Consider the following 23230-nt stretch of genomic DNA (forward strand, 5'->3'; position numbering starts at 1 on the left):
TCTCAAAGGAGATGCAGAACTAAAGCTTGCATGGGACAGACTACCCACTTCTACAAAATCATGGAGCCCATGTACCAAAGCTAAATCATGAAACTAAACTACTAGAATTAGTACTAGCACAAAGAAGGGGTTCTGGTGATTTAATTTACTTTATCATGTTTGAAAATTAATAATAAATATGATCTGGCAATGAAGATCAGATGTTTACTCTTTTGCGTTCCCCAAAGAAATTCTCCTAACTTTTTGTTTTATTTTTCAGCAGATGAATACTAACAACTGAACTTGAAAAATGATGACAAAAAGAAAAGGACACAATCAGGACATAATTAACTCTTTATTGTTCCCGAAGGAAAGACATGAAACAATACAATGCTACTTGGGAAATTACAATTAGGTTTCCAACCCTGGTAAATTCTATCATTAAAAAAAAAAAGCTCTCCAATTGTGGACTTTGAAATTGTTTTAAAAGAGAAATTAAAAGGACAGAAAATCTAAATTCTTAGAATCATAAATTTTCTTAAACCATGCCATAGAATTTTTACCAGTAAAATACATTGTCAGAGTAGCTAGCTAGGTGGCTTAGTAGAAAAAGCCAGGGCTGGAGATTGGAGGCCCTCAGTTCAAATTTAGCTTCAGACACTTCCCAGCTGTGTGATTCTGGGCAAGTCACTTAACCTCAATTGTTTAGCCCTTACCACTCTTCTGCCTTAGAAACAATACCAAGTATTGCTTTTAAGAAAAGAGGGTAAGGGTTTAAAAAAAGACAGACATTAGGAATTTTTTCATTAACTCATTTGTTTCAAATTTTTTTCAATTCACCTTTATTTTCAGTTCTGAATTTTCTCCCTCCTTCCTTCCCTATATATTGAGAAGAAAAATAAAACCCATTACAAATATTTAGTCATGTAATACCCATTACAAATATTTAGTCATGTAATCATGCAAAACAAATTTCCACATTAGTTATATTTTTTTTAAAAAGTTTGCTTCAATTTTGTACTCTTGAGTCCATCACTTGTCTATTTGGAGGCAGATTGCATGTTTTATCATGAATTCTATGGCATTGTATGATTGGCCATTGTCAGAGTTGCTAAGTCTTTCAAAGTTTTTTATTTTTACAATATTGCTATTACTGTATAAATTGTTCTCTTGGATCTGCTCACTTAACCTTTGTACCAGTTTAAACAAATCTCGGGGTTGTTTTTAAACCACCCCCTCTCAACCCTTTCATTTTTTTACAGCATAATAGTACTCCATCACATTCATATACCATAATATGTTTAGCCATTCTCCAATTGATGGGCATCCCTGAGTTTCCAAATCCTTGTCACCACAAAGGGAGCTACTATAAACATGTGGATCCTTTTCCTTTTTCTTTGATCTATTTGGTTTTGAGAGCTTTGAGAAATCATTCCAAATTATTTTCAAGAATAGTTTGGGGGGGTGGGGAGGCCAGCTGGGTGGTACAGTAGATTGAGAGCCAGGCCTGGAGACAGGCGGTCCTAGATTCAAATCTGGCCTCAGACACTTCCTAGCTATGTCCCTGGGTAAGTCACATAACCCCCATTGCCTAGCGCTTACCACTCTTCTGCCCTGGAGCCAATACACAGTATTTATTCTAAGACAGAAAGAAGGTAAAGGTTTAAAAAAAAATTGAATGGTTGGATTAATTTGCAGCTCCACCAGCAGTATACTAGTGTCTGTTTTCCCACATCCCCTCCAACATTTGTAATTTTCCTTTTCTATCACCTTAGCCAATCTGATGGGTATGAGATGGTAACATCAGAACTGTTTTAATTTGCATTTCTCTATTAGTTTTTTCATATGGTTACTGATAACTTGGATTTCTTCCCTCTGAACATTGCCTATTTATATACTTTAATAATTTGTCAATGGGGAATGGCTTTAATTCTAACAAATTTGGCTCAGTTCCTTACATATTTTAGAAATGAGATCTTTATGAGAGAAACTTGCTACCAAGATGCTTTGCTTATAATTTTTACAACATTTGTTTTGTTTGTGCAAAATCTTTTTAATTTTATGTAATCAAAATTATGCATTTTACCTCCTATGAGTTCCTTGAAACCCTCTACCTCTTCTTTGGTCATAAAATCTTCCCCTATACACAGATCTGACAGGTAATTTCTTCCATAATCCATTTCTTCTGATATATCTATATCATGACCATTTTGAGCTTACTTTGATACAGTATGATATATCAGTCTATGACTCACTTCTGCCAGAGAATTTTCCAGTTTTCCCAATATTTTTGCCAAGTAGTGAGTTCTTGCCCCAATAGCTGGAATCTTTGTGTTTATCAAACACTGTACTCATTTGAATCTGCATACATACATTTTTCACATTTTAAAACAGTTCTTTGAAATTTTAAGTGCAAGCACTGAAAATAATAATACATTTTCTGAATCTTTCATATTTATTGAAACACTCATATACAACACTAGTGTATGATTTTTTCTGCACATTCAGTAGCTCAAATGCAAAATTATTTTAACCTAAGTTAAAATATACTATATCTCTGGGGAAAACAATACAGGTTTCTGAAGACAAAGATTGAAATTAATCTTTCCAATTTCACCTTCCAGCCTATTATTACTCAGGATGTTCATGTTCTTGTCCTGGAATGAGCCATCGAATACTTTCAGTCCGAACAGTAGCATACATAATAAAACTAATTAAAAAGAATAAAGAAAATACAAGCAACCAATCCACACTTTTCACCAAGGTGCTGGGAAGAGGGCCTATTTGGTCATCTTCAGTCACTACCACATCATTTCTGGCTTCTATCCCTGAAAGCAAAATCAGTAAGTCAGTATTTGACAGATGAAAACAATACCCATAACTGAATTCCACCAACAATGCAAAAAAAAAACACAAAAAAAGAAAGACTGTCTTTAAAAAAAAAGACAAAACATAATTTCCTTTCTTGTTTCTGTGATTCTTAAAACTTCCATTAGAGTAACTATCCTTTCTCTTTAATGCATAATTAATGAATAAATCTATGTATGAATTCAACTTCTCAAAAAAAATATCATTTTTTTCACTTTTTGAGCAAATATGTAAGTTCTTTTTTTTTTTAAGTGAATTTGCAAAGCAGTTAAGATGGCTCAGTGGATGGAGATGGAAAGCTCTGGGTTCAAATTTGACCTCAGACATTTCTAACTCTGTGATCATGAGCAAGTCAGTTAACCCCAATTGCCTAGCTCTTACTGTTTTTTTTTACTTTGGTACTAATACCTTATATCGATTTTAAGAAAGGTGATAAAGGTTGTTTTTTTTTAAATGAATTTCCCAGAAGACTTTAAACTTTTCATCTGTATTCCTAAGCATAATTCTGGGACGGGGGGGGGGGGGGGGGAAGAGGGGGGACAGCATAGGGATGGAAGACTGTCAAATCAGATGACTTCTAAGGTATTCATGAATGAATCAATGAAAAAACATTTAATATGCACTTGCTATGTCCCAAACAATGTTCAGGGGATATAAAGAGTATATGGAAAGTACCTGCTCACAAAGAGCCCTCATATTCTAATGGGCAAAACACCACCACAAAACTTCAGCTACAAGTCAGAGGCAAAGATCCTATCCTATGGTCCTTAGTATGTGGCAGCAAAAACAGATACCAATGCATGTTCTTTAATATCATTTCTATTGCTGATGTTTCTGATTCTGACCCAACAGTACCAAGAACTTTATTTACCAAATCCTTACTAGCTGTGGCTGCCAAGGAGGAAGGAGCTACAGTACACAGAGAAGCATTTGCCAGGACATACTTCTACTGGGGTTGCTTCCTTAGCTTTGAGGGTTAGGCTGGAAAAGCAGGACTAATGGTCTTGGGGACTGCCATTCCTAGCCTCTTGGTCATCTGCTTGGAAGTTGATGGTATGGTGGCAAGGAAAATGACCCCCTTCTCCAGATTGCTAGAGGTGCTCAAGACTGTAAGTAAGACTGATATTCCAAAGCTCTTGGAGTCTTGGACAATCTCCACTGGAGTTTGAGAAGAGGTGGTAGTAGAGTTGGTATCCAGAGTTTGACTTGCCTGGCTCATTTGCCTCCTCAGAGTAGCTTGCTGCTTCAGCTAGACTAGTCTGCTAGCCCTGTAGGATTCTCTATTCTCACAACTGTGTTCTGAGTGTTTTCAAACTTTTGAACAACACTTGTAAGGTTTTTTTCTCCATTTAAGCCCAAAAGTCAAGTTCTCAAGGATTAGTATGTATGATATTTTTAAAAGCCTACAAATAAACATTGTAATTCCAAAAAAGGCAAAACTCAGTTCTTCATTCTTCAGTTAGACATACAAAGTTCTAAGAATCTAACATGTGTACTCTTTTCATAAAGAATCAAGGGGAAATAAATGCAGTGATTCCAGAGGATCAAAAAGTCCTGAGTGGTGATAGACTACTGTGTAAAATAAAATACATATTTTTGGACATGATCAATATTTGTTTTGCTTTGACCGTACTTATTTATTACGAGGGTTTTGTTTTCTTTCCCTAACCCGCAACGAAGGGAGAGATAGGGAAGGAATATCAGAGTGAAATGTAGAATTGAAAAAAAATTTTTTTAAGAATTATTAGCTTTGTGATATTGAGGAATTAAAATCTTCTTGGGGCACGGGGAATCAAGACATCTTTCTTAAGGACAGAATTGCTGAAATTTGTGTACCAAAACATTGAAGGTCAGGTATAAAAATGAGGCTCTGATATTCATATAAAGCATATGATAAAAATGCCAGACTACTACACTACACCAAGATAAACTCAGAACAGGTGAATGACCTGAATATAAAAAAGGAAACTATAAGCAAATTAGGTGAACACAGAATAGTATACTTGTCAGATCTTTGGGAAAGACTTTAAAACCAAGCAAGAGCTAGGAAAAAAATCACAAAATGTAAAATCAGTAATTTTAATTACATCAAATTAAAAAGGTTTTGTACAAACAAAACTAATGCATCCAAAATTAGAAGGGAAGCAACAAACTGGGAAACAATCTTCATTATAAAAACTTCTGACAAAGGTCTAATTACTCAAATTTATAGAGCTGAACCAATTGTACAAAAAATCAAGCCATTCTCCAATTGATAAATGGGCAAAGGACACGAATAGGCAATTTTCAGTTAAAGAAATCAAAATTATTAATAGGCACATGAAAAGGTGTTCTAAATCTCTAATAATCAGAAAAAAGCAAATTGAAACAACTCTGAGGTATCACCTTACACCTAGCAGAGTGGCGAACATGACAGCAAAGGAAACTAATGAGTGCTGGAGGGGATGTGGCAAAGTAGGGACATTAATGCATTGTTGGTAGAGTTGTGAATTGATCCAACCATTCTGGAGGGCAATCTGGAACTATGCCCAAAGGGTGCTAAAAGACTATCTGCCCTTTGATCCAGCCATAGCACTACTGGGTTTGTACCCCAAAGAGATAATAAGGAAAAAGACATGTACAAAAATATTCATAGCTGCACTCTTTGTGGTGGCAAAAAATTGGGAAATGAGGGGATGCCCTTCAATTGGGGAATGGCTGAACAAATTGTGGTATATGTTGGTGATAGAATACTATTGTGCTCAAAGGACTAATAAAAGGGAGGAATTCCATGGGGACTGGAACAACCTCCAGCAAGTGATGCAGAGCAAAAGGAGCAGAACTAGGAGAACATTGTACACTGTGGTACAATCGAATGTAATGGACTTCTCCCTTACTGGCAATGCAGTGAAACTTGCAGGGATCTACAAGAAAATGCACCAGCCACATTCAGAGGAAAAACTATGGGAGTAGAAACACAGAAGAAAAAACAACTGCTTGATTACATGGGTCAAGGGGATATGGTTGGGGATGTAGACTCTAAATGAACATCCTAGTGCAAACATCAACAACATGGAAATGGGTTCTGATCAAGGACACAAGTAATACCCAATGAAATTGTGCATTGGCTGCGGAAAGGGTGGGTGGAGAGGAGGGAGGTAAATAATGTGATTATTGTAATGGAATAATGTTCTAAATTGACTAAACTAATTCAAATGGGAAAGAATAAAATAATAAAAAAAAATTTTTAAGTGCCAGACATAATCATATTAAAGCTTAGAAAGTATATGACATTCCTATTAATAAAAAATGTTATTTTTTCAATGAAAATTTCAATTTTGTAATCTACCAATTATGAAAGATTTTAGTAGATGATTTCTAAGGGTCCTTTTGGTTCTAAAGCTATAATCCTATCATCCCGGGTCAGTTCACCTATCTTCTGGCCACCACAGAACTCTGGGAATATTCTCCAGGGGATATTTTCTTTTCTCATGTTTCACTGCCCACTTCCTCCTCAACCTTTCAGTTCTCCACCCTTATAATCATGTTTCCACACAAGCTTTTCTCCAGTAAATAAATGACTAAAGAATATGAGCAGAAAGTTTTCAAAGGAAGAGACACAATAAATGATAAGATGCTGCAACATCACAGAGAAATGCAAACTAAAGCTCCTCTAAGGTTCCTTCTCACCCCTCAGATTGGCAAAGATAACAAATGTGCAAGGGAAACATGGGCAATTAATGTACACTGTTGATAGGCCTGTCTATTCATACTGGCAAACAATTTGGAACTATGCTCAAAAGTCAATAATCTACATAAACTATATATACATATATAAGTAGGACTATATTCCAAAAAAGGAAAAGGATCCTTAGAGACAAAAATATTTAAAGTGGTAGTTTTTGTAGGGGCAAGAAACTAAAAATCAAGAGGGTACCCATTAACTCACAAATGACTGAACAAATTATGTATATTGAATATAATGAAACATTGTGCTTAAAAAATTACTAATTGAGACAGTCTTAGAGAAACCTAGAAAGATTTATATATGAACAAATACAACTGAAGTAAGCAAAACCAGGAGAATAATTTACATTACAACATTGTGAACATAAACATCTCTGAAAGATTTAAGAACTATGATCAGTGCAATGACCAACCATGAATCCACAGAGCTGATATTATCTCTGCTACCCACCTCCTAAAAGGTAATGGATTTAAGATAACAAAACATATGTTTTTGGACAAGAACAATGCAGTAATTTGTTTTGCTCAACTACACATATAATGAGGATTTTTTTTTTCTTTTAAATAGGAGTCATGTGGGGGAGATAGGAATAGGATCTTCCTGTCTCCCTCCACCAAAATAAGAAAATAGAAGATCAGAAAAAATCATAAACATGTAGTGCAGCTTTGAAAGTTACATGTCGAATCTATTTTCTAATTTAAAAGAAAAGTGAACTTTGCATAATAGAATTGGCAGTTTCATGTATAATCGTCTTCCTATATGTCATAACGTATATGAAAATATTCATTTTATTTGGTGGTGTTCAGAATAAAAAAAGAAGATAAAATTGGGGAGAAGGGGAAGAAAGGAAAAAAAATTATGTCCCTCTCTTCACTGTAGAGGCAAGGGACCATAACTGTAAAATACCATAATGTCCCATAGGGTAATATGTTGGTCAGTTTTGCTGAACTCTTTTTTTTTCTTTCCTTTTTAATCTTTATTACAAGGGAAGGTGAGGAGGAAATATACTAGAAATTAATGTGATGTAATATCAAAGAAAAAAGAAAAAATTTTCAATTGGTTCTCCATCATAACCACTAGACTAAAACTATCTACTACCACCCCAACAAAGTCCTACTCCAATTCTTTACTGTGGCATAGAAATGACCCTAACATTCTAGAAGACAACACTAATTAAATTTGTGGCCTGACAGGTTCTATGATACTGGAAGGATTAAGTATAGTCCTGATAGGAGACTGCTTAGGGGGCAGTTCGGTGGCTCAGTGGATTGAGAGCCAGGCCTAGAGACGGGAGGTCCTAGGTTCAAATCTGACCTCAGACACTTCCCAGCTGTGTGACCCTGGGCAAGTCACTTGACCCCCATTGCCTAGCCCTTACCACTCTTTACACAGTATTGGCTCCAAGACAGAAGGTAAGGGTTTAAAAAAAAAATCCTCCTCTTTCTCTTTCTCCTCCCACAGTAGATATGGTGGCTCCCTGGTCGCCTTTTGCCACAATGGTCACTAGCTTTCTTTTTATCTGCAGTAGGAGCAGACTGGCCCAGAGTCGAGTCGTCTGGAAAGCTGCAGTAACTGAACAAGGACAAGCCTAGCTTTGTACAGAAAAATTAATTAGTAGAAGGAAAATGGTTACTGAATTAAATCCAAAATTAAATCCATGAATTAAAAAACATAGTTTCTTCCTACATGGTATGTATAGAATGTCACAGAATGGAAGACAAGTGGGCAGAGGGTGCAGAATTTTTAGACTACCTATAAGCATTAGCTAAACTGTTGTCAATATAAATATGAGACATTTATATAGTAGGCATTCAACTGGAAAAAGGTAATTTTATGGCTCTCATATTCTTATTATAAATGAACCAGAACACAAAAGGAAATGAAAGGAAACAAAAGGACAGTTCAAGAGTATTCCTTAGCTCTGATAATCAGAGATGCAAATCAAAACAACTCTGAGGTATCACCTCACACCTATCAGATTGGCTAACATGACAACAAAGTTGTCTAATGAGTGCTGGAGGGGATGTGGCAAAGTTGGGACATTAATGCATTGCTGGTGGAGTTGTGAATTGATCCAACCATTCTGGAGGGCAATCTGGAACTATGTCCAAAGGGCGATAAAAGACTGTCTGCCCCCCCCTTTGATCCAGCCATAGCATTGCTAGGTTTGTACCCCAAAGAGATAATAAGGAAAAAGACCTGTACAAGAATATTCATAGCTGCACTCTTTGTGGTGGAAAAAAACTGGAAAATGAGGGGATGCCTTTCAATTGGGGAATGGCTGAACAAATTGTGGTATATGTTGGTGATGGAATACTATTGTGCTCAAAGGAACAATAAAGTGGAGGAATTCCATGGGAACTGGAATGACCTCCAGGAAGTGATGCAGAGCAAAAGGAGCAGAACCAGGAAAACATTGTACACAGAGACTGATACACTGTGGTACAATCAAAGGTGATGGACTTATCCATTAGGGGCAAGGCAGTGATCCTGAACAACTTGGAGGGATCTATGAGAAAGAACACTATACACATTCAGAGGAAAAACTGGGAACAAAAATACCGAAGAAAGGCAACTGCTTCAAATACAGGGACCAAGGGGACATGATTGGGGATGGAGACTCTAAATGAACATCCTAGCACAAATACCAACAACATGGAAATGGGTTCAGAACAAGGACACATGTGATATCCAGTGGAACTATGTGTCGACTATCGTCGGCTATGGAAGGGGTGGCGGGAGGGAAGGGAGGAAAAGAAAATGATTTTTGTATTCAATGAATAATGTTTGAAATTGACCAAATAAAATAATTTTTAAATCAAGAGTACTCCTTAGAAACAAAGAAAGGATTTGGCATTTCTTTTACATATAAAACAGCAGCAAGAAATATTTCACAAGACACCTGATTACCTTGTATTACAATGCTCATAATAAGCATTTACAAAAAGGTCACCATCAAGACAACTCCTTTGATAAGCTATTTTTAAAGTGTTCACAGTGTACTAGGAACTGTACTTGGCAAAAAGAATATAAAAACAAAAAGTGAAACATCTCCGTTGTAGAGGAGCATGAAACAGTAGAGCAAATTCTTTGAATATCTCAGTAATACTGATTCTCCAAACTTTTTCTTCCAGCCTACTTTCTGACTTTGGACTTGATATTAGGGCTAGGTTCTGCACTTCTGAAGATTAGTTCTAGGTTCATCCTGAAACTGCTTTCTTCTGATACTGAGTTTTGAGTTATTCCAGGACCCCAAGGACAAGAAGGAGCTCTGCAAAAATTCAGTGCTCCAAAAGTGGTCTGATCCAAGGCACAGTATGATTGCTCCCCTTCCCCATCCCTCTTTTTTAGACCTTAAGATCTACAAGTTCCTGACCTGGGTTTCAGTCTGTGCAACCTTAGAACTACTGCTGCACTCCATCCCTATCAGCCAAATGGGAAGCTCCACTAGTCCAAGCCTCCTGACCTAGTTAACTCCTCTGCAGACTGGGCTAGATGCTGGAACTGAGACCAATGGCACTTTGCTCCTGGACTCTAAGCTGCTTGATTATTCTAAGCTTGCTCATTGCTGCTGCTTGCTTCTGAACTTCCTCCTTTCTTGGTGCATGATCCATTGATCCAGGATCTCTCTATCCAGGAAGGATGCCTCTGTGTACAGGTCACCTTCTAAATTAACCCTGAATCTATGACCTGAAACTGGATGGTGAACAAAATTGCCAGTTGGCATCTGCCTCAGAAGGGTATCAGTCTAGTGGTATCACAGGATAAGTCTAAGTCTTCCCCTTGCTCTGGTGTACAATCTGGGTGCTAAAGTGCTCCTAGTCCAACCTGTCTAGCATCTACAAACCTCTATCTGCCTATGCTGAACTAGGCTAGATTCACTGTGATGTTTTCTGAATTTCCCCCATCAAGATTCAGTCTTATTATATTTTCTAGATTTGTTTGGAGTTTTATGGAGAAGAGCTCATCTGTACTGTTTCTTACTATTCCATCACCTTGACTCCATCCCCAACTTTAAGCTTTAACAGCTTAAAACTGAACTAAAACTTTTGGGACACCCTCTTTAAATGATGACTATGATTATACACAGGCAGTGAAGTTTTCTAAATGAGCATTGTTCTCGGATTTAAAGGCTCTATTAACCACATCCCCAGGAGCTTGTCTGTAAAAGGAGATCATAAGAGGAATCCAAATTACAAGAGTTTTGAAAATTTTAATTGTTAAAGGATTTGAAAACTAAATATTTTCAAAAAATAATTCAACAAAGCCTTTAAAAAGAAAGGTTGAGCAAAGGAGGCAGAAACCAGTCATTAAAGAGATTTATCTAGAATACATTATTCTTACATACCTGTCTGATTAAAAATGAAGGCTTTTAGAGTTTCCAGAGTCCGATCTGTATGATTAAATCTCGCCATTGGTTTAGCTCCTTGAAATAGCAAGATGTTGGGAACAGCCACAGTACCAAACCGGGTAGACAGACTATTTTTAAAAAAGGATTATTTCACAAAGAAGAATGAATAATGGACTTTACAAATACGATCTCAAGAATCTGATGGAAATAAAGAGGAGGTAAAAAGGCTAAGTACATTGGTGTCAAATTTAAATAAAAATGGGAGCCATAAAAACATTCTAAGGATTTCTACAAGTTCAAACTGACTTAGAAAACCACATATTAACATTATCTATATTTTATTGTATTTTCATGTATTTCATTAATTTATTATTCATTTCATTCATATTCATTTATTTCATTCATTCATGTATTTCATTAATTTTATTGTATTTTCATTCATTCAATCAATATATAAATACATTTGTTCATGTATTTCATTCATTTATTGTTAAGTATTTCCCAATTACATTTTAATCTGAAGCCACAGTCAGGAGTGTTGTGGATCATATGCAGTCCATAACCATTGTTTTAGAGTAGTGGATAGAAGATCATTCTTGGAATAAGAATGTATCAAGTCTTATCTCTCATATTTATGACTGTGTGACAATTAGACTGTGAGCTCCTTGAGGGCAAGGATTGTTTTTGCCTTCTCTATATACTTTAACATAGTACCTAGAACAAATGCGTGTTGCCTTGACTATGAATAAGTTACATATGAATCATTGATCTTTATTGGTGGAGGGATTTTTCCCCACCTGGAATTCCCTACTATCAAAAGTCTAGACCAGCATTAGCAAAGTATTGGCACGTGTGTCAGGCTGGCACATGGGGAGAAGCTGCTCAATTTCCCCTATTCCCAAGGCCCAAGGACAATTTTTACATGCCCCACCCTTCTGTCCAGCTGCCCAAAGTGAGCCCTTCCTCCCTCCTCTCTCCTCTCTCTGGGGTAATGCAGGAGCAGGGCTCATAGGCAGCCCTGAAGTTGCAGTTTGGGCACTCAAACTCAAAAATGTTCGCCAACACTGGTCTAGATCCATCTACCCCCCAAAAGAAGTAGAATTAGTTTCCTCTGATAAAGGAAATTCATTCCATTCAATTTATAAATGTATAGGCTCTTTGAGGCATCAGTTGTGGCAACTTAAATATCATATATACACTTATCACCAAACTCATCATCTTAATTGCTGACTCCTTCAGTTACAAGAATTCTTTTGTTATTTAAGAATTTGATAACTAAAAGCAAATAGTAATATACTAAATAGTGCAGGAATCAAAACTCAAGATACTGAAATAAAGGTGTTAACTCACAACTCTTGCAGAACTGGCAATGGCATGGTTAAATTACATTTTACTTTAATAATCTCATTAAATAATGCTCATTAAAAATCAATTTTTAAATAGGCTAGTATGAATTAGTAAAAAAACTTTCATTATGGAATATTTTACAAGAAATCTACCTTCCTCTCTTTTCAAGTCAGAATGTAACTGGCAATAATTACAAACAAAAGTATTATCAAGTATAGATCGAAGCTTTTATTTTCTTTTAGGGAGCTTCCAATGAGGGACTTTATCACTGCAGCTCATTTCTCTACCAATCCACCAATCAACAACCTCTTTAAAACTTGCTTTAAGTCCCTTAAGATCTACCTACCTTATGACCCTGAGTAAACACTTAACTTCTCCAAGCTTTCATTTCCTCATCTGTAAAAATGAGGAGATAAAGACTAGATCAGGGGTGTCAAACTCAATTAGAAACTGACTCCTACGGGCCACATATTCAGAAAACCAAAAATTAACATTATCTTCTTTCTTTAACTATATTTTTATTTATTTTGTTAAACATTTCCCAGTAACATTTTTAAAAAATTTACCTTCTGTCTTAGAATCCATATTAAGTATTAGTTCCAAGGCAGAAGAATAGAAGGGGCTTGGCAATTTGGGTTAAGTAATTTGTACAGGGCCACAGAGCTAGAAAGTGTCATTGGCCATATTTGAACTCAGGATTTCCTATCTCCAAGCCTAGCTCTCTATCCACTGTGCAACTTTGCTTCCCTTTCCTCCCCTCCTTACCAATTTTAATCTAATTTGGGCCTCATTTGGGAGTTTTGCTGGCCATGGGGAGTTTGACACCTTTGAGTCTCTTCCAACTCTTAAATGAACTCTAAAAAGTCTCGGACTCAAATTTTCTTACATATTCTCTAATCCTCATCAATAAGCACTTTGTTTTCTATATCTCTAATGTATTTCTCATGTATTATTGTGCATTACAATTATCTGTATATTTTTTTATCCACCTGCTAGACTAGGAGATCCACAAAGACAAGGAATATGTCTTATCTAATTTTATATAACCCAATTCTAGTACTAAAGCACTAATACACAGTAAGCATTTAATGTTTCTTAATAAGTTGTTAAAGATCTATTATTACAATGTATGGCCCAGATTGAGTTGCTTGCCCAACTTGCTCCAAGTGAGGAGAGAGAAGGGGAAAGAGATGATTTGGATCTTATAATTTTGGAAAATGTATGTTGAAAATTATTATGTATGTAATTAAGAAAATATCTTTGAAATAAAAATAAAGATTTATTTGTATACATTAACAACTAATGTGAACAGATTTTCAAAATTAGTTTCATCTTTTAAAGCCAAATATTTAATCTGCATTTTTGTTTAATTCATTATTTAAGAATCTTCTTCTTCATTCATAGTATAAGACAAACTTCAGCCCAAGCTTAATAACAAATTCAGAACTAGTACAATCAAATTAGCAAAGTTTTGTCACCCTTTCTAGTTTTCAAAATGCTTTATCACTAGACCTTAGAGACGTGAATTTCAAAGCACTTTGTAAAACTTAAAGAGCTTTATAAATGTCAGCTATCATCAGTGTGAAAGGCAGTATAGTGGCTAGAATGCCAGCCTATAAGTCAGAAAGACCTAGGTTTAAAGCTTCCCTCTGCTACATTCTAGCTATTTAACCCTACCTAGTCAGATAAGTCACTTCACTTATCAGGGTCCCCAGGCAATGAATTACACAACAGGTGCTGATTTGCTTTGGTAGAGAAAGTTTATTCATCAGGAGATTATACTATTTATACTTATAAAATAACAGTTCTGTTAATTCAAAAATTTTAAGGAAAAATATATTAACACTTGAAAAGTTAATCATGTATTTTATTAAGTCAAAAATGCAATGACTATTGAGCAGTTGAATATTTTATTCTTTGAAAAATCAAAGCAATATGAAATACACCCAAAATGCTAGAATTTAGGGGAAAGGGGACAGAATTAAAGATAATCTATGTAAAAATCTACTAAATACATATTTTATTAGATATCTCTGTAGTTATGGCATCCAAATATTAACAAATAGATATTTTTAGGTTCAATTTTTCAACTATAAGAGATGACACATTTCTAATTATTTCTTAAATTAAGTCTTGAAAGAACTTAAAAGGATAACATACAGATGAGAAATTACAGCTTTAAATGGCATCAAAAAGAGTAAAATCTCTTAATTAACCTTTTCAATATTCAACAACCTTCAATATTAAAATGAAAAATTGAGCCTTACTCAGTCAATCTGACCTAAGTTCAAATCTCACCTCTGACAATACTGCACCTTGGGAAAATATTTTAATTTCACAAATGCTCCAGACAACACTCCAAGGCTCTAAGTTACTGATCTGCTTGGGTGGAGATTTTCTCAACCAGAAGTTTCCTACACCAATTAATTCACAAATTCAACCCAAAAAATGTAAACTTGGTTCTCTATTATACCTTATGCTACAACTTATATCCATGTCTTTTTTCTCTGTCCTTAACCAGTTAATATCCTTTATATAATCATTAAAGCAAACTTTTTTTAGGAAGAACAGGTAGAAGGGTGAGGGTGTTAGATCTATTATTCGTATGACATAGAATACTCAATAACTCCCTCTACTACTGTTGACAACTGTTCTATAACTTAGGAGTTTGAAGTTGTCTGTGGCACTGAGAGGTAAAGAAACATGCCCAGAGTCACAGAGCAAGGATGTATCAGAATCAGAACTTAAACCCAGGTCTTCCTGACTCCAAAGCCATTTCTCTGTCACTAAGACAAACTGTCTTTATCAGCTTAATTCATAAAATATAAAAAGCACTTGATAAAAGATTACCTGCTGTGCTGAGAAGCATCCAATGCCAAAAAATGAAGAGACGGAAATGCTCGTGGTAAAGAATTAAAATGTGGGGCCAGACTGGCAGAGAAGCGACACCAAGGAGTATAAAATAAGACTAATGTACAATCACTACTGTTTGGGTTTAAAAACTCCATCAGGTCCTATGACAAGAGAAAATATATGTATAAAGGATTTGGTAAGAAAGGTCAGCTGTAGAATGCAAATGATACACCTACCTTCCTTTTAAGCCTTTTCCAATTAAGTTATTCTGGAATTTTGCATAAATCCATCAATATCCATTTCCAGACTATAGAGATCTATTTTCAGATTATATAATCCTAACCACCAAAATTAATGTGCACTTAATCAATTCTCAGATTCAATAGCAGGTGATCTGAGCTGATATGGATAGAGAAGGTGATCATCTTACTAAAGATTATTTTGATAAAAATTTATTCCAATCCAGGAGCCCTGAAATCATTCAGATAAGACAGTAAAATTTTTATATCCCATCCGTATCCACATTGCACTATTCTTTCTGGCTACTAAGAGTCATCAAATAAAACAGAATTTTTCCTTGTCATGTAGCAGATGGAATATGTCCCTACTAATCCACACAGTGGAAAATATAAAGCAATGTACTCTCCCATTCACCTTTATATCAGCTGAGAATAGCCTTTGAAATTAGTTCATTTTTATATCCAGCTCTTAACTCTTTTTAAAGCATCAAAATAAAAAATTCTTATATAAACTACTAGCTGATTTTCTCTTTAGAATCATTACTTTCCACAAGTCTAGGTTCACCAATAACACAGATATGTTCTAAACAATTATCTTACATAATCTTAACCTACCACTATAAATGGAATATTTGTTCTGATACTCTGTGAAAAATGTAGAGAGAGATGTTATTTCCCCTGAGATTAATTATGCCATGTTAACATGTATGAATGAGACATGTTAAAATGGAAAGAATTCAGGCCTTCATTAAAAACATTTTCCTATGCCTTGGGATTTGGAGGTGAATCTCTGTGCTTGACTTCTGGCAGATCTTCCCCAAGCTCAAAATGTTTCAAATACCAGCTCAATGATGAACTATATATCTGTACAGTTCATATAGAAATGCTCATCACTAGGTGACTGGCTAAAAGGTGATTAATATTTTAACACAGCAACTCATGAAAACTATCTATTAATAGTGTAAATGGGTTATAATTATGGCTCTTTTGTAATGCCAAATATTTCAAAAAATTCAGTCAGCTGGGAAGAGAACTTATTCCTAGTATAATTCTGATGCTGACAACTTATCTATAATTTGACACAGGCATCAAGGTATAGTGAAAGAGATACGTGTCTGAGGATATTGAGGCAAATCCTAGCTTTGCCATTTACTTGGTTTATCATTTTGGCAAATCTCTTAAATGTTTCCTCTTTTTCTTTTTTTTTTAAACGCTAACTTTCTGTCTTAGAATTGACACTGAGCATTGATTCCAAGGCTGAAGAGCAATAAGGGCGAGGCAATGGGGATTAAGTGACTTACCCACAGTCACCTAGCTAGGAAGTATCTCATGTTTCCATTTTTTAAAAATAAAAGTGTTTCAAATAAAATATAATTAAAAAAAAATAAAATAAAATAAAAGTGTTAGACTAAGTGGTTATCTAGGATATAATACTATTTCACCTTGTCACCTTAAAGTGGCTAGATTCAGAGAACAGATTTTTTTTTGGTTGAGTTTTTTCCCTGACTTTTTATCTAATATTATAATTCAGATTCAATTAAGTGGCTTCATTCCTCCTTCTTCATATGTACACAGGTGCAATTAGCGCTCAATACACTTAAAAATCAAGAATAAAGCATTTTCTTCATGACTACTAGTCAAGTAAAAAAAGAAAACTTGGGGGATGGGAGAAGCAAAACGAAGGTTAAAACAATATGCTACTTACCTGTGAAACATTTAGAATTTGTAAAGTGAAACTTTCTAAGCCAGTAACATTTCTCTCCTCACAATTCACCTTTGGAGTCTTTACATTGTCTGTACTATTAGAGTCTTCTTTAGATGATGGGCTTGTGGGCACAGCTTCAAGAACCAAATTATATTCTTCTCCCTTATCAGGAATATTTGTTCCAGATGTAGTTAAAGAAAAAAGACTCTCTTGGATATTGCATTTAGAGCCTTCAACTCCAGCATCACAACTGCCAGCATTGAGGTCTGAAATTTGCATGTCTTTTGTCTCTTCTGGAAACACAGACATTAAATGATCACCATTCACTTCATTTCCCAGGGCTGCATAAACTGCTTCACCAGTGTTGTACAGTTCTGTCTGTCCAAGATCATGTTGTTCATTACTTAAATAGACAGCCTCTGGACCAAGAGGTACTTCAGTTTCAGTGTGTCTGTGATTTTCAGACAGTGAGCCTTCATTCTCCTCTGCAACAACAAAAATTTACATTTACAATGAAAATGTAATTATAAATAAATGAGTTCCAAATATATTCATATTATTTGTCATAGAGGATACAGTGCTAGACATGGAGTCAAGGAGATCTAAGTTCAAATCCTATATCAAACACCTACTAGCTGTGGGACCATAGGCAAGTAATTTAACTCAAACTAGTATCTGACAAACCCCCAAATCTAAGCTTCTGGAAAAAAAAACTTACTATTCAACAAAAACGATAAAACAGACTAAAGAATCTAGTCATGACAAACTTCTCATATATACCAAGATAAACTCAAAATGGATACATGATTTAGAAATAAAAGGTGATACCATGAACAAATCAGTACAGCCCAAATACCTGTCAGACCTATGGATAAGGGAAGAATTTATAATCAAGTAAGACATAGAGAACAATAAGAGATGTAAAATGGGCAATTTTGACTACATTAAATTTAAAAGCTTTGCACAAACAAAACCAATGCAACTAAGATTAAAGGGGAAACAACAAACGGGAGAAAATATAAAAAGTATCTTTGACAAAGGCCTCATGTCTCAAATATACAAAGAATGGAACCAAATTTATAAGAGTACAAGTCATTCCTCAAGTGAAAGTCAAGAGATGTGAATAGGCAGTTTTCAGAAGAAGAAATAAAACTATCTTTACTCATATGAAAAAATGTTCCAAATCACTATTAGTTGGAGAAATGCAAATTAAAATCCTGAGATACCACCTCACAACTGTCAGACTGGCTAATATGACAAAAAAGGGAAATGATAAATGTTGGAGGGGATGTGGGAAAATTGGAACACTAATATACTATTGGTAGAACTGTGAGTTGATGGAACCATGCCCAAAGGGCCACAAAACTGAGTATAGCCTTTGACCCAATAATACCACTACTAAGTCTGTATCCCAAAGAAATCAAAGATAGGGGAAAAGGACCAATCTGTACAAAGATATTTATAACAGCTCGTTTTGTAGTGGCAATGAATTAGAAACTAAAGGGATGTTCATCATTTGGGGAATGACTGAACAATTGTGGTATATGATTGTAATGGAATACTATTATGCCATACAAAATGAAATGAAATGAAAAATGAAAAACAGGACAATTGTTTTTACAAAATTTTTTTTAACTTGGAAAGACTTATATGAAGTGATGCATAGTAAGTAAATAGAATCAAGAGAACACTATACACAGTAATAGCAATAATGTATGATAATCAACTGTGAATTACTTAACTATTATCAGCAATGCAAGGATCCAAGACAATTCTAAAAGACTCATGACAAAAAAAGCTATCCACCACCACAGAAGGAATTGATTGAGAATCTGAATGCAGATTGAAGCATACCATTTTTCATTTTATCTCCTTCATGAGTTTTTTTCTTGTAAGTGATGTCTTCTTTCACAACATGATGAACATGGAAAATATGTACTGAATGTATAACCTAGATCATATTCCCTGTCCTCTAAGAGAGGAAGAGAACATGGATTGCAAAATGTCAGAAAATTAACTATTAAAATTGTATTGATATGTAATATGGAAAAAACATAAAACTAAATTATTTTTCTTTAAATGATTGAGTTTCCTCATCTGAACAATGGAAATAATAACAGCAACCACCTCACAGGATTATTGTAAAGATCAAATGAGATAATATATATACCCTGCTTTCTGATTAAAGGACATTTCATAGTTGTTCATTATCCAAATAGAAAAAATACCCATTACTTAATACTTCATTATCAGTTTTTAATTAGATTTTTAATAAATAAAATTAGTACCAATAAAATCATTACATTCCAAGAAAGCATTTTCAAATACTGTATTGCTTGATCCCCTCAAAAACCTTGTGAAGCAGACAGAAAAGTAAAGATTATTTCCATTTGAAAGAGGAGAAAAGTAAAAAGATAATAGAATTATGAGAAAGAACACTGGACAAATGGATGACATGTATAGTAGTTCTAATACTAACTTGCTATGTGACCTTCGACAAGTTGTTTTGCCCTCCAGGCTTCGATCTTCTCATCTATAAAATGAAGAAATTGGACTAGATCATTTCTAAGGTATGTCCAGATGTTTTACATAAAGATTGACTTCCCAAGGGTTGCATGATAAGTAGAAGAGTTACACCCAGATCCCTACTCTGACTACTAATCCTATGCTCTTTTCATTCTAAGATCAGATTTGGAACTTGAAGGGACCTTGTTAAGTGACTTATCAAAAATTACAGTGACACATCAAAGACAGGTTTTGAATACAGGTCCACTATACTATCTGCTTTTTAAAGAGATAAATACATGAAAATACTGTTTTAAATAAGTTTCAACCTCCTTCAAGATCCTAACATAGAGAGTTTAAGGCCTCATCTTTCTTGTCCCTCATGTTTTTACCATATTTTAGTAGCTGCCCCGGAGCTGCCCAGAGACCTATCTTTCTGAGCAGTAATACTCAAGCATTCTCATTTCCTTTCTAAAGTGACTAGCCTATCAGTTCAATGGTACTGCCCAAGTTTCAGAGGGAAAAAAAGCCACAGAGTAAAACTAATTTATACAATATTATAGATGAGTAGAAGCTTCTCAGAAATAGCTGCATTTTTAAAAAGATGTTACCTAAGTCTCTAATTCAGTTGCTATTACAAAGTAAAGAAAATTTCAGGTAACAAATCTTTAAAATCAGCAACTGATAATTTATAGCAAAAATATGGAATAAGGTCTGAAGATAACTGTTACTTGTCTTGTCATTTAAAGCTTTTAAGCTTTATGTTCTCTAATTCTTCTTACTTCTCATCAACTCAAACACAAAGGTCATTTTTCTTTCCTATTCCACAGAAGCAATAATCACAGTGCCAAAACATTTGGAGAAGTTGAGGGAAACCAACAAAAAAAATGCTTATATTTCACAATTTCTACACATAATGTCCCAGCCCTAGTCTGATTCCCCAGGGTTTTGATGATTTAAAAATAAATAACAAATTCTATTCCCATATGAACTTAAAATTGATCATTTCCCCCTCCTGGGTTCAGAGCAATAAATTTTCTTTGAGAGCATTTTAATTTACCTAAATTCTCACTGGAAAAATGTTAACCATAAATAAGCATAGTTCTAAAATTCAAAATCATAAACTGTTTTTGCACTTATCAAAAATAAACAAAACATTTCAAAATAGAAAGTTTGGCATTCAAGGCACCTTGCTGTGAGATTACTAAGGCACCAAGAGTCTGTATTCTGCCCTGGTTAAAGTGATTCTTGTTTGACTGCTAACAGTGTTGAATATTTTACACCAAGCATAGTGGAGAAAGTGTTAACACTGGAGTATTGAACAGGTGGGTTTAAGACATGCCTTTGTCACATGTGACCATAAGAAAATCACTTAATCTTTCAGAGACTCAGGCATTTCTCTAACAGGATGCCCATCTGCATAGATGAAGGACGTTACAAAGGAAATGTTCATCTTCAACAGTGGTAGAAGTTTCTACTTCTACAAGCCAAGAGCCTCCAAATATTAATGCAGTAGCTCAGAAGATTCATGAATCATAGAATTTAGACCTGGAAGAGATCAGAGAGATCATTTATCTCAATCCCCACCATCTATTTCACAGATGAGGTCTTTTACACATAAGGGTCTCCATCCAGAAATGATGAAAAAAATGTGATTAGGAAGAAACCTTATGGGTTATCTATTCCAAACTCCCCCAGCTTTTCATTTTACAAACGAAGAAAAAGAAACATTTAAATGGCTTAGACCCAGAATTGGAAAAATACTTTGAGGCCATCTAATTCAAATTCCTTATTTCACAAATAAAGAAACTGTGACTCAGGTCCCCAGGGTAGTTGATTCAGAGATGAGGCTTCAATCTAGGTCATCTGGCTCCCTACTCAGTGCTCTTTCTCCAGTAAGAGGACTTGCCCAAAGTTTAATATTAAGGTGACAAGGTCAGGACTCTGGTTCCATGACTCCAAATCCAGTACTTTACACACCAAGCTATGTGGAGAAGGGGCAATCTACTCAGGGAAATCCATATGGTTGAAATTTGGATTTGCTGTAAAGTTCAAAGCTAATGACTTAAAGTCGACCTTGTATAAGTAATTTAAACTTAAAAAAAAAATTCACCTAAGCTAATAGTACTAGATGATTACTTAAGTTACTTTCAACTCTATACTCTATGATCCTATTCTCAAATGCTGTTCGATCCCTAGTGTGATTGTGGAAACCACCTTTCCTACTTATAGCAGCAACAACAAACATGTTAGCGTTTCTGTATTTTAAATTCTCTAACTTAGCTGAATCCGTGGCTGTATTTGAACTAGCAGAACCGTCTAGAAGCAATTCCAAATAAAGGCCAAGGAGCCAGGAGCAGGGGGCGGGGGCAGGGACCCGGCACCAGCTTCCATCCCGCTCATATCTGAGGGCGCTTAAGCCTGGGTGAAGTCGCGGAGTCTCCCAGTCCAAAGCCCTCATTGGACATTTGGAGAAACTGAGTTCAGCGGAAGTGCCCCAAGCAAGCTTGGCCGCGGCTTCCTCCCAGTCGCTCAAGAGCCATTGCTCGAAGACTAGACGGCGAGGGAACACCGACCCTGGCCCCGGCCGCTGACTTCCCTCCCAAGGACAAACTGCTTCTTATTCCCAGACCTCTGCCCAGCTCTCCGTTGGAACTCACCAACTAAGCCGAGTGTCTCAGGGAACAAAACCCCCAGCAACAGAAACCACCACAGGAGGAGCCGCATAGCGGCGGCGCCGCGCAGCCGCCACACTGATCAACCAATGCGCAGGCGCGGCCGCATCATAGGGCTCTAAACCCGAGCTCGCTCTGAAGCCTCCAAGAGGAAAGCGAGGGGAGGGGCTGACAGAACTAGCGGCCATCTTGAAGTCGGCTGGCCGGTATCCCCAGCCGCCATCTTGGGTGTGGTGGTGGGGGAAATCCCTGCCAGGTAAAGAACGTGTTTATTTAAGCCCACTCTTGGCTTGTGAGCACAATGAAAGTGAGTGGCTTCGGTCGCAGCGCCTGATATCACGGTAGCACAAGGGATCGAGCTCTTACAGTATTAAGCATGGCCACGAGGAGGCGGTGTGGTGTCGAGGGGGAAAGGGCTGAGGACTGGGGGGGCGAGGCCTCGGTTCACCTGGATAAATCTCTTTCCACTTTGGTTTTCTACCCTCCAAGGCAGCCTCAACTGAAGCAGCAGGGAGGGAGTCCCCCCACCCCAGCCTACCTCCCAGCCCCACCCTCCACTACTTCCAACCTCACCCTCACCCCCACCCCCACCCCCACCCAAGCAGGCAGGCCCTCCTAGGAGAACCGCCTCCTCCACCAGGAGGGTTCTTCCTTAACCTCTGAAAAGAAGAGGCTTTGGAATAGCAGTGCTGTGAGTCCAATGTCCCCAGACAAAAGAAAGTTCATGTCACCAAAGTCTTTGGCACTGTTCAATGTGACTTTAGCAGCTGAAATGACATTTAAAAAGAAGCATTGCCATCTGCATTGCCCTAACAAGTGGAGGGCCTGTCCATAACTTGGAGCTGAAGTGTTCCACAAATATTGTCTCTCATTTGAATGCTCCTTGTGAGCAGGGATTGCCTTACTTTTGTATTTGTACCCTCAGCTCTTAACATAGAATTTTACACATAGTAAACACTTAATAAATACTTTATTCATATA

General features: G+C 36.2%; 1 protein-coding gene across 4 annotated transcripts; it reads right to left on the minus strand.

The window, feature by feature from the left end:
• Window positions 1-315: 315 nt before the first annotated feature.
• On the minus strand, window positions 316-22476 carry TXNDC15 (thioredoxin domain containing 15). Of its 4 annotated transcripts, none has more exons than XM_007473368.3 (6): window positions 22235-22476; window positions 19549-19602; window positions 17070-17554; window positions 15123-15286; window positions 10923-11053; window positions 316-2807 (listed from the first exon to the last, which is right to left on the minus strand). In XM_007473368.3, exons 1-6 carry the CDS (start codon window positions 22299-22301, stop codon window positions 2611-2613), a joined length of 1098 nt encoding a protein of 365 aa, XP_007473430.1. In that variant the 5' UTR covers window positions 22302-22476; the 3' UTR covers window positions 316-2610. The 4 variants fall into 4 exon arrangements, with proteins under 4 accessions (XP_007473430.1, XP_007473432.1, XP_007473431.1 ...); XM_007473370.3 differs by lacking the exon at window positions 22235-22476 and adding an exon at window positions 18924-19041 and having other exon boundaries at window positions 19549-19578; XM_007473369.3 differs by lacking the exon at window positions 19549-19602 and having other exon boundaries at window positions 22235-22364.
• Between the last annotated feature and the right edge of the window lie 754 nt (window positions 22477-23230).

Source organism: Monodelphis domestica, chromosome 1 (assembly GCF_027887165.1).
Source record: "Monodelphis domestica isolate mMonDom1 chromosome 1, mMonDom1.pri, whole genome shotgun sequence".
NCBI classification, from domain to species: Eukaryota; Metazoa; Chordata; class Mammalia; order Didelphimorphia; family Didelphidae; genus Monodelphis; species Monodelphis domestica.